General features: G+C 72.2%; 2 protein-coding genes across 2 annotated transcripts in view; one reads left to right on the forward strand and one right to left on the reverse strand.

The window, feature by feature from the left end:
• Positions 1 to 8,354, reverse strand: part of AURANDRAFT_70913 (hypothetical protein) — a gene marked incomplete at both ends in the record, with an annotated part of 14,104 nt that extends 5,750 nt beyond the window's left edge. Inside the window, 9 exons of the mRNA XM_009035670.1 lie at positions 4 to 477; positions 709 to 1,157; positions 1,246 to 1,305; positions 1,550 to 1,875; positions 2,007 to 2,340; positions 3,389 to 3,622; positions 6,416 to 6,614; positions 6,672 to 7,399; positions 7,474 to 8,354. Of these exons, the coding sequence (XP_009033918.1) occupies positions 4 to 477; positions 709 to 1,157; positions 1,246 to 1,305; positions 1,550 to 1,875; positions 2,007 to 2,340; positions 3,389 to 3,622; positions 6,416 to 6,614; positions 6,672 to 7,399; positions 7,474 to 8,340 (3,671 nt within the window). The remainder of the gene's footprint in view (positions 1 to 3; positions 478 to 708; positions 1,158 to 1,245; positions 1,306 to 1,549; positions 1,876 to 2,006; positions 2,341 to 3,388; positions 3,623 to 6,415; positions 6,615 to 6,671; positions 7,400 to 7,473) is intronic.
• Positions 8,355 to 9,238: 884 nt separating this feature from the next.
• Positions 9,239 to 10,735, forward strand: AURANDRAFT_1015 (hypothetical protein; the record flags this gene model as incomplete). The annotated part of the gene is made up of 1 exon (XM_009035268.1): positions 9,239 to 10,735. A coding segment is annotated over one exon (1,497 nt), but the record flags the coding sequence as incomplete, so codon positions are not given.
• Between the last annotated feature and the right edge of the window lie 617 nt (positions 10,736 to 11,352).

An 11,352-nucleotide genomic window follows, 5' to 3' on the forward strand; every position in this document is an offset into this window, starting at 1 on the left:
GACCGCCGCTTGAGCTTGCGCTTGGCCTTCGCGGCCTGCTCCTGCTCGTCGTCGTCGAGGTCCATCATCGACGGCCGGCCCGGCTCCCAGGCCTCGTCCTCGTCGTCCGCGTCGGCGTCGTCGACGACGCGCTTCTTGGACGCGGCGGCGCAGCGGCGCGGCGCCGGCGCCGGCGGCGCGGCCTCGAGGGGCTCCGCGGCCTCGGGCGACGTCGGCGCGGCGGCCGCCTCGCGCGGCGGCGACGACGACGCGTCCGCGAGCGCCGACGGCGACGGCGCCGCCGGCGGCGCCGGGGGCGACGAGGCGCGCGGCGGCGACGGCGCCGCGAGCAGGTCGTGCTCCGGCACGTCCGCGGCCGCGGCCGGGACGTCGTCGTCGTTCTCGGCCTCGGCCTCGGCCGCGGCGTTCGCGGCCTCCTTGGCGAGGCGCACGACCTGCTTCTCGCCGTACTCCGCGACGCGCTCCTGGACGGCGGACCTATGAACGGCGCGGGTGAGGTGTCGTGAGGGGCGTTTCCAGGACGCGGAGCGCGCGCGTGAACGACTCGTCGTCGTCGAAGGCCTCGCCCTCGATGTTCAACGCCTAGAAGACGCGCGTCGAGGCCCGCGAGCGCGAGGCGCGCGCGAGGCGACGCACCATGGGGTAGAGGCCCGCGGAGTCGCTGAAGATCTTGAGCGCGCGGTCCATCGAGCAGCTGCGAGGCGCGACGTCTCGGGACCGCGGGCGGAGCGCGCGAGGACGCCGCGGTCGCGCTTGAAGAGCAGGTCGAAGCGCAGGTGGATCAGCGACGCCGAGCTGCCGACGTGCTCGAAGCCGAGGGTGAGCCAGGCCGGGGCGCCGGCCTCCGTCGCGAAGAGGAAGACGTCCTTCACGCCGAGCCGGCGGCAGAGCATGAGGACGAAGTCGAACTGGAGCCTGCGGGCGACGGGGTCGAGGTCATCGGGGATGGACCCGGACGGGTCGCGGAAGCTCGAGCGGCCCGTGACGGGGGGCCCCGCGCGCGCGACGGCGATCGAAGTCGTTCGGAAGCGACGACGTCGACGCGCGACGCGCGCGTTCAAAGGACGCGGGGCGACGGGCCGGAGCAGGCCCTGCTTGCGCGCGCGCTTGAGCGTCGCCGCGGCGTCGATGAAGCACGTGACGACGTTCTCGTCCGACTGCGCGGGGACGCGCGCGGGCTCGTCGCTTCCGCCGCTTCCGCGGCGCGCGGCACGCGGCGGGGGGCCCGGGGCGCGGGTCGCGCACCTCGAGCGAGTCGCGGCCCGTGCCCATCTTGCGCGGGAGCACGACGAACTGGATCAGCAACTGCGCGGGGCGAAGCCGCGGCCGTCGGCGCGCGACGGTTCCGTGGCGATTGCGCGCGCGCCGCGGCGCGCCGCGGACCGGTCCGGGATGACCGTCGCCGCGACGAGCTGGTGCGTCGCGGGGCCGCCCTCGTCGGCGATCTGCGACGTCCTGCGCGAGCGGGGGCTCGAGGGCGGCGACGCGACGCGTCGGGCGCGCGCGCGCGTCGTCGGTTCCGGGGACGCGTTCGCGGACGCCGCGCGACGGGCAGGTTGCCCCAGTGGAAGGACGCGACGCGCCGCGCGAGCCGCGACCTGCGGGGGATGGACGTGGCCCCGAAGCCGTCGGGGGGCGTCGCGGCGCCGCGCGCCGACAGGTGCTTGCGCGACCGGCCCTCGTCCTCCGCGGACGCGTCGTCCTTCCACTCCGTGCCTGCGGGGGCGAAGGACGTGTCCGTGCAGTCGCTCGCGCGCGCGCGCGCGCGCCAGACCCCGCCCCCGCCCCGGAGCACGCGCGCGCGGGACCGTCGAGACGCCGAGCGGTCGCGGAGCACGGCCGCCGCGAGCACGTCCGCGGTCGAGTCGAGCATGCCTGCGCGCCGGGGATGACAGGGCTCGCTCGCGCGCGCCGAAGCGATGGTGGGTCGCGCCCGGCGGGGCGAGCGCGAGGGACCGCGCGAGGCGCGGGGCGGGGCGGGAAAATTTTCAAACTCGCCGGCGGACGCGGGGACGCGCCGCGGTACACGACCCCCATCATCTCGGCGACGTTCTGCTCGATGAGGTCCGCGGCCTCGGTCTTCGCGACGAACTCCTGGCGCTCCTCGTGGTAGTTGACGAAGATCGACGCGATCGCGTCCATGCGGACGCGGAAGTTCACGAGGAACGCGGACGCGGCCGCGGACACCTGCACGGACAGTCGCTTCGACGCCCGGACGGGCGGCGTCGCTTCCGTCGCGCGCCGCGTGCCGCCGTCGTCGCGCGCCCGGGCGTTGCGCCGGCGGGGCTTGCGCGTCGACGCCTTGTCCTTGGCCATGGCTTGACACAAATCGATCAGCACCTGTGAGCGAAACGGTGATTGTGGGTGTGTGGCGGCGCTCGGGCGGGCTCGTGGGGCGCGCGGGGCGTCGCGCGGGGCGCGCGGGCCGCGCGGGGCCCCGGGGCGCGCGCGCGGGGCGAGAGACGCGGCGGCGCACGAGATCGACTCGCTTCGAGCTCAAGATCCTGGCGAGTTGTGGACATTCTGTTTGAAGTCCACGTTGACACGAAACCCGAAAACACCGTGCCCGGAGATTTTGGGCCGTGCCTCGTGCACTTCCCCCGGAGCGTCCCCAGGACCGCTCCCAGACCTCCGATCGAAAATTTGGAGGACCGCGTCGACGCGGCCGATGCCTCCGTCGGCGCGGACCGCGCGCCGACCGCGGCGCTGCCACCGGTCGCCGCAGCGAACCCCGCAGCCGGCGGGACGTCCGCGTCGGGGCGCGGGGAGCGGCGGGCGGAGCGGTGGCCGGAGCTCGCGACCCGCTGGACGGCCGGCGGAGACGCTGGGAGCCGTGGTTTAGCGATCGCTTTAGCAAGCACTTGCCCGGCATGCTCTCCGGCCTCACGAGATTTTACCAAGTCTAATCCGTCATATATCGCCCGCACCGCGGGTTGCGCGCGTCCGTGAGAGGCACGCGCGCCGCCGGGCCTCCGTCGCCGTCCCTGCACGGGCTCACGACGAGCGTCGTCGTGCAAAATGCAGAGCACTCGGCGGCCGAGGCGTCGCTCCGGGGCGCGACGCCGGCGCTTTGCCGTCGGCGCGCGGCCCGCGGCGCCGGAGGACGCACCGGTGCTTCGGACCGACCCCGCCGGTGGTCGCGGCGGCGCGGAAGACGCGGGGACGTCGCGTCGTGGTGCCCGCGGACCCGCGGGACCGGCGCGCTCGGCCGCTCGGCCCGATCGCGACGGATTCGGCTCATTCTTGGACCGTTCGAATGCGCTCGGTCCCGCCGTCGCGGCGGGCGCGGCGGACGCGGCGCGGCGTAGAGTTGGTGTTTTCGCCGCGCGCGCCGCGCGTGGAGCTCGTGGCCGCACGCGCGCAGCCGGAGCCCGTCGCCGGGCTCGACGTCGCAGAGGCAGACGGCGCACGCCGCGCCTCCGCGGGCCGGCAGCGGCTCGCGCGCGCGCGCGTCGTCCTGCGACTGGAGCTCGCGCGCGAGCGCCAGCGAGGCGTCGTCGTCGTCCGCCGTGCGCCGCCGCTTGGCCGCCGGGTCGTCGTCGGCGTCGTCGATGACGATGACCTCCGCGGCGCGCTTCGCTGGCTGGTTCGCTTCGTCGTCGTCCTGGATGACGATGGGTGCCTCCGAGGTGCGTCCTTCGGCCATTGGAGCGCGTCGCGTCTCAAGGATCAGAGAGCCCTGAGTCCATGCCCTGCAACACCTTCACCATGGTGCACCATCAACCTGTTGAATCAAACACTCCAGTCATCCATGTCCAGCCCGTCATGGAGGAGCGGCGTCGCTTGGCATCCTGACGGCATCATGGAGAAAGACCTGCGCGTGCTCTACGGCGTCTGGCCCGCCGCCGGCGCCTTCGCGACCTTCGCGTTGAGCAACGGCGTCATCCAGCTCTACTGGCTCCAGGACGGCGGCACGCGGCCGACCTGGCTGCTGGGCTGCTGGTTCGCGCTCTACAATTTGGTCAAGCTGATCTTCGTCGGCCTCGCGCCGCGCTACGGCTGGACGCTCGCCGGCCAGGTCGTCGCCGCCGCCGGCGTCGGCGTCGGCGCGGCGGGCGTCGCGGGCTCGTTTCGCTGCGCGTGGCCGCTGGCTTTGACGGGCGCGTTCTGCCCCATCGCGGCCATGCCCATGCGCCTGAACGACGAGGGCCTCGCGCCGGAGCGCTTCGACGCCGTCGTCCAGCACGCCTGGAGCTGCCTCGTCTGCGGGGCCATCTGCAGCGCGCTCGGCGCCGGCGCCTACGAGCTTTTCGGCGTCGGCGCCGTCGCGGGCGCGTCGTTCCTCGCGTGCTGCGTCTGCTGCGCGTCCCAGGCCGCGCTCCTGCGCCGCCGGGACGCGCGGCCGCGCGCGAGAATACCGTCGCCGCTGTCCCCGGGGCGCAAGGAGGAGGAGGACGTCTTCCGGGACCTCGACGGGTCGCGGCAGCTCAAGCTGCTCTGGGGCCTCGTCCAGCGTCCTGTGGCCGTGACGATTTTCGAGAGATTTGGGGTGGGAAAACAATGAGAGATCGTCACCGTCATGTTTGGTAGGCCTCGTCGCGGGTTTGGGCTACCTCGAGTCCGCGACGTTCGTGGGCCTCGGCCTCGCCTGGACGGCGGAGCTCGGGCTCGGCGGCGCGTCGCTGAGCCTCCTGCTGGGCGCGACGATGGTCGTCCAGGCGCTCCAGGGCCTGGCCTGGCCCGCGGCCGGCGTGAGCTTCTCGCCGAAGAACGCGGCCGCGGCCATCGCGCTGAGCTCCGCGGGCTACAGCGTCGCGGCCTGCTGGCCCGGCAGCGCACCCGCCGTCGCGGCCGCGGCCGCCGGCGGCCTCCTCGCCGTCGACTTCTCGAACCGGATTGTGGGGAGGGTGCTCGAGGTCTACACGACGAACGAGGATCTGTTCGCGTACTACTGCACGGGGCAGCGCGTCGGCTACATGGCCGGCGCGATCGTCGCGTCGCTCGTCGTCCCGACGCTCCACTTCTACGACCCGCCGGCCGTCTTCCTCGCCCAGGCCGTCGTCGCGGGCCTCCTCGCGGCCTGCGTGTCCTACCACTTCATCTCGAACGCCGTCCGCATCGCCGAGGCGCTCGAGGACCAGTACCTCGGCCTCGCGCCGCGGCGGCCCCCGGATTCGAGGCCCGCGCTGGACCGCGGGCCGAGCCTCATGCGCCTCGTGCGGCGCGTCAAGGGCCGGGGCCTCCTCGCGGCGCGGTCGGGCGCGTCCAACGACGGCCGCGCGCTGTCGTCGTCCTTCGCCGCGGGTTTGACGTCGCCGCGCGGTTCGACGCCGCGGCGGACCTACGGCGCGCTGGCGCCGCCGGCGTTCGCCCTGAGCCCGGCGCCCTACGTGAGCCCGGGTGCGGCGGGCGCGGACGACCCCTACGAGCCGTCGTCGCTCGGCGAGGACCCGCGGCGCCGCGCGGCCGCGAGCCGGCCGCGCGCGGCGCGGCCGCGGCGGGCCTTCAAGGCGCGGGAGCGGCGGAGCGTCGGCGAGGACTATGCGGGCACGGAGCGCGACGCGCCGGACCGCGTCCGCGCGCCGTCGAGCGTCGTCCACGAGGGCACGCTCGCGGCGTTCGTCGCGGCGGAGGACGACGGCTTCGAGGACGAGCCCTTGGTCATCGAGACGGTCACGGAGATCGACCTCTCCGACCACTCGCTCCACCAGAGCCTCGACGACGACGCGTCCGACGACGACGCGGAGCGCCTGTCGCCCGCGCACGCGGACCTGTCCTACGCGTCGGACCCGCGCGACGAGGCGGGGCTCGTGACGCCGCCGCCGCCGGACCTCGTGTAGAGCGCCTCTTTTTTTCTTCTTCGAAGGGGCCGGCGGGGCTGGTGGGGGCGTCGGCGCGCGGTCGTTCGACGACGGCGTCGTCGGTCGAGGCGCCGACGTGTCCAAGCCTTGTCCATCGACGACTCCATCCGGCGTTGGTGCATCGAACGTCGAGCGACCAAAAATCCTCGACGCGAGGTGTGCACCCGTGGCGACGACTGTTTCGCGGGCCGTCGATCCCCCCCCCCCGGGCTCACAAAAATGATCAGACTAGTCGTTCTCGCGGCCCTGGCCTCTGCGCAGAACATCTTCGAGCGGTTCGGAATCCGACGAGCGACGACGGGGGGCGGCCGGCGCCTCGACGACGTCGAGTCGTATTCGCCGACGGCGAATCCGACCTCCAGCCCTAGTTACGCACCCACTACCTCGACGTACGAACCCACGTCCTCGACGTACGAACCCACGTCCATCCCGACGTACAGCCCTTCCACCGCGGACCCCTCCTACGCGCCGACGAACCCCGAGCCGACGACGCCGTTCCCGACCCCGCGCCCCTCGGACGCGCCGACCCCACGCCCCTCGGCCGTATCGTCCAAGCCGACGTACGGAGACGGGGAAGTGCCGATCATGTCGGATTTCCCAACCCCCCTACCCACCGACCAACCAACGCACTCTCCGTCCTCGAAGCCGACGACCTCGAAGCCGACGTTCTCGCCGCAGCCGTCGTCGATCCGCAAATTGGACGACAACGGCCTCACGCTCGAGTACATCACGGTCGGCGCCGGCGAGAGCCAGCGCGTCATGTGAGGACGCGCCGCCACCCCGAATGTAAGACCCCGTCCCCGATATACGGAGCTACGCGCCGTCCTCGCAACGACCCCGAATGTCGCATATGTCAGAGATACGCGTTACTCGTCCTCGCTCTCGTCGTCGCCCGCGTCCGGGTCCGGGTGGTCGTCCGGGTGGAGCTCGCAGACCATCTCGAGGTCCCAGCGCGAGCCCGGCGCCTCCACGGAGAGGTACTTGACGAAGCGGAGCGTGCCCGGGTCGCGGAGGACGACGGAGAGCGTGTTGTGCGCCGCCTCGACGCTGAGGAGGTCGCCGCCGTCGTCGCGGCCCTCGCCCGCGTCGCCCTCGTAGACGTCCGCGCGGTCGCCGCCGCCGTCGGCCTCGACGTACGTCTCGAAGCCCCCGTAGTCGCCGCAGGCCCAGACGTCGGCGTCGAAGGCCGCCGGGTCGGCGTGGCTCAGGAAGCAGAACGTGAGGTCGAGGCGCGGCTCGTCGCAGCCCGTGGCCCCGTGCGCGACGGTGTAGTCGCACCCGGGCCGGAACCGGCGCGCCGCGACGTCCTGGCCCACGGGCCGCACGCCGACGAGCTCGCGGACGAGGCGCCGGAAGGGCGCGCCCGACGCGTCGGCGCGCACGCGCGCCAGCAGCGCCGCGGGCGAGCCGTCGGCGCCCGCGCCCGCGAGCTCGAGGTGGCGCCGCTTGTGCGGCGGCCCGCGGAGCGCCCAGCCGCCGCCGACGCCCGCGGCGTCGTCGGGCTGGGGGCCCCGGCCGTCGAAGCCGTCCGCGGCGTCGGCGACCGCGCCCGCCGCCGCGAGCGCCGCGGCGACGTCCTCCCGCACGAAGCCTCCCAACTGTGCGGCGGGGGATCCTCGAAGTGGTCCTTGAGCTTGGGCCACGTCGCCGGGTCGAGGTAGACGGGGCTCACCCAGGCCCGCAGCGCGTCGAGGTCCGCGTCGCTCAGCGCGTCGTCGTCGCCGTCGTCGTCGCCGGCGAAGCGCGCGAACGTCCGCGGCGCCGCGGGCCGCGTGAGCTCCGCGAGGGACGCGCGGCTCGCGGCGCCGTCGCGGCCGTCGCGCGCGTGGTACCAGCCGCTGATCGTGAGGCGCGGCTTGTCGCCGTAGACCTCCTGGACGCTGTGGAACGACGCCGACGGCTCGACGCGGAAGAGCATGAGCGAATTCCACGCGGGCGCGACGCGGGCGCAGGGCGCCGCCTCGGGCTCGCCGTCGGCGCCGAGGGCGTAGAACTCGAAGCTCCCGCCGTCGTCCGCGCTCCAGCCCTCGGGCTCCGTGAGGTAGAGCACGTAGGACACGAGGCGGTCGCCGATGACGTCGTCGTGGCAGAGCAGGTGGCCCCCGCGCGCGTAGACGTTGGCGCTGCAGTCGACGGCGTCGCCGATGGGGCCGCAGCCCGTGACGCGCTCGACGAGGCGCTTCGTCTCCGCGGAGTAGAGCGCGTCGCGGAGCCGGAGCAGCGCGGGCGCTTTCGCCGCGAGCTCCGGCGCGGTCCGCTCGATGGTGCCCAGGTCCTGGGGCACCTGGTAGACCTTGAAGAGGTCCGTCTCCTTGTAGTCCGCCTTGAGCTCGCCGATGGCCTCGAGGCGCGCGCGCTCCATGGGCGCCTCGAGGCCGAGGTTCTCGACGACGACGTGGGGGAAGGGCGTCGCGGCCTCGTAGGTCCGCCGCAGCGCCGCGCAGCGCGCGTCGCCGAAGAGCGCCGGGTCGAGGACGCCGCCGCCCGACGTCTTCGTCTTCTTGCCGACGGGCTCGCCGTCGGCGGCGTAGGAGGACATCCTTCGGCCTTTGCCTCTGCTCGATCGCTGATTCGAGCTGCAACGATTAGATACATATTTACATTGCACCGAGGCCAGCAAAACGATTATATCCGGGGCAGCGCCGCTCCGGAACTCACGGCTTTGTCGGGCGTCGCCGCTGGTTTTGCGTCTGGCGCGCGGGGCCGCCGGCGTCGTTTCGTTGCGCCGCTTTTCCGGGATCGGGCCGCCCGCGTTCGCCGCGGAGGTTCCGCGGTACTAGGCAGCGAGCATGGGCGCCGGAGCGTCGGCGCAGCTCGCGGACCAGGTGAGCAAGGATGAGGCCCGCGCCTTCGCGGGCGAGCGGTGGAACGAGCAGATGGACATCAAGTTCGACACCATGGCGACGAAGGGCTGCGTGGCCAAGGCCGTCATCGAGGAGCACATGTCGAGCAAGGAGCTGCGGATCATGGATTGGAACGCGATCGCGGAGACGGCGTCGAAGCTCACGGACGTGCAGCACGTCGAGGCGCCGCCCGTGTTGGCCGTGGAGGTCGACAACTCCAAGGCCGTCGTCAAGATGCAGGGCCTGAGCCGCAAGCACCAGGCCGGCCTGGAGACGAAGAAGAAGATCGCGACGCAGATCAACACGAGCATGGAGTACGCGAAGGAGCGCAAGGAGAACAAGCTCGACTCCTTCATCGGCAAGCTCGCGGAGAAGATGCCCGAGCTCGAGACCAAGGTCTCCGCCAAGGACGCCCTGCTGGACACCATCGACAAGATGCGCAAGTCGGGCTGGCCCATGAACATCGACAAGGGCAACCACAAGGGCATCGACCTGCCGGACCCCATCACCAAGGACTCCATCATCGACCTCATGGACCGCCTCAACGACCAGGCGCGCAAGGAGGCCAAGAAGAAGAAGCACTGCAACGGCGTCAAGGACATCCTGCACGCCAAGTACGCGCTCCAGATCGCCGTCAACTACATGGACATGGTCCGCAAGCTGCCGTCCGTGGTCCACGTGTCCACGGCGCTCGCGGGGAAGATCACGGTCGTCGGCGACATGCACGGCCAGCTCCGGGACCTCATCCAGGTCTTCCGCCACAACGGCCTGCCGTCCTTCGACAACCCGTACCTCTTCAACGGCGATCTGGTCGACCGCGGCGACTACAGCGCGGAGGTGACGCTGCTGCTCTTCGGCTTCGCCGTCGCGGACCCGGGGTCCATCTACATCAACCGGGGCAACCACGAGGACATGACCGTGTGCACGGGCTACGGCTTTGTGGACGAGCTCGTGAACAAGTTCTCGCAGAACACGAACGGCCGCCACCTCCTCGCGATCGTCGACACGATCTTCTCGCTGCTGCCCCTGGCCCACGTCATCGACGAGAACGTCGTCGTGATCCACGGCGGCATCAGCGACAAGTTCGACCTCGACAGGCTCCGGTCCATCAACCGGCGGCTCTACCGGACGCTCACGGGGCTGCCGCAGGCCATCACGCACACGCCCCACGGCCAGGACAAGGACGGCCACACGCACGAGGACTGGTCCGTCATGATGGACTGCCTCTGGAGCGACCCGGCGAAGAACGGCGAGCGGTTCCCCAAGGGCCAGCTCTGCAAGCCGAACGACGAGCGCGGCGGCGGCATCATGTTCTCCAAGGAGTTCTCCAAGAAGTGGCTCGACGACCACAAACTGGGCGTGCTCGTGCGGTCCCACGAGTGCCAGGACCGGGGCTTCTCCGTGACCCACGACGGCCGCGTCATGACGCTCTTCTCCGCGTCGAACTACTACGGCGACGACGAGGAGAACGACGGCGCGGTGCTCGTGCTGTCGCCGCTCCAGGACCCCCCGGGCAAGCTGCTGACCTACTCGACGTCCTACAGCGGCGCGGGGGGCTACCAGAAGATGAACATCGCCCAGAGCGCGGCGAAGATGGAGTCCGCGGCGCTCCAGCGCGTCGAGGTCGCGCTCCTCGACCACCGCCGCGAGCTCGTCGCGGGCCTCAAGGAGAAGGACGTGACGGGCTCCGGCGTCATCAAGGCCGTCGAGTGGGCCGCCGTGATGAACGCCGTCGTGCCCGTGAAGCTGCCCTGGCTCCACCTCAAGGAGAAGTTCGTGCACTGCAAGGGCGACTCCGTGACGTACACGTCGATGACCGACAAGCTCGACGCGGCGTTCGGCGGCGGCGACGACGCGGGCGTGTCCTCCGAGACGAAGGAGAACCTGTACCGCGTCCGCGACGAGATGTCCAAGCTCTTCCGCGTCCTCGACACGGACGGCTCCGGCGTCCTCGACCGCGGCGAGTTCGTCAAGGGCGTCGAGCTCATCAACAGCCTCAACGAGCAGCAGATCTTCAACCCCCAGGACGTCGACATCTTCATGAAGCAGCTCGACGTCAACGGCGACGGCAAGATCTCCTTCAACGAGTTCACGGACGGCCTCCTCAACCACGGCGCCCAGGCCGCGGACAAGGTCGACGACGGCGAGGCCAAGGAGTAGGCCGGCCTCCGCGCCGCCGCGGCCCTCGTCTCGCTCGACCCCCCCCCGGCGCCCGCACCGCCGCGGGCGCTCTCCGGCCCGCGGCGCGCCCCGCCCCCCATTCCCCCCGCGGCGCGTCGACGCTTTAACACCGCACTAGCCGGACGCCTTCACGTCGACGGGCGCCGGCCGCGCGCCGAAGACGGAGTTCAGGCGGCTCCGCATGCTCGAGAAGCGGCCGTCGAGCGACGGCCGCTTGGACCGCGACCCGCCGGCCGCGCCGTCGTCGGCCTGGGACGACGACGGCCGGCGGCTCCGCCGCCGGCGGCCGGGGACGTAGTACTCCGCGCCGTCGCCGTCGACGCGGAGCGCCCAGCCCGGGTCCGCGTCCCACCGCGTCTCGCCCGTCGCCTCGTTCCAGAAGAACTTCTGGCCGCTGTCCTCCTCGACGAGCTCGTGCCATTTTTCCGACGGCGCCCAGGCCTCCCTGTCCGCCTGGTCCGCCGCCCACGACTGCGCGCGCGCGAACGCGTCGTTGACGCCGTCGGCCGCGTCGCCCTCGGACTGGT

This window comes from Aureococcus anophagefferens (assembly GCF_000186865.1).
Source record: "Aureococcus anophagefferens unplaced genomic scaffold AURANscaffold_3, whole genome shotgun sequence".
Classification (NCBI taxonomy): Eukaryota; class Pelagophyceae; order Pelagomonadales; family Pelagomonadaceae; genus Aureococcus; species Aureococcus anophagefferens.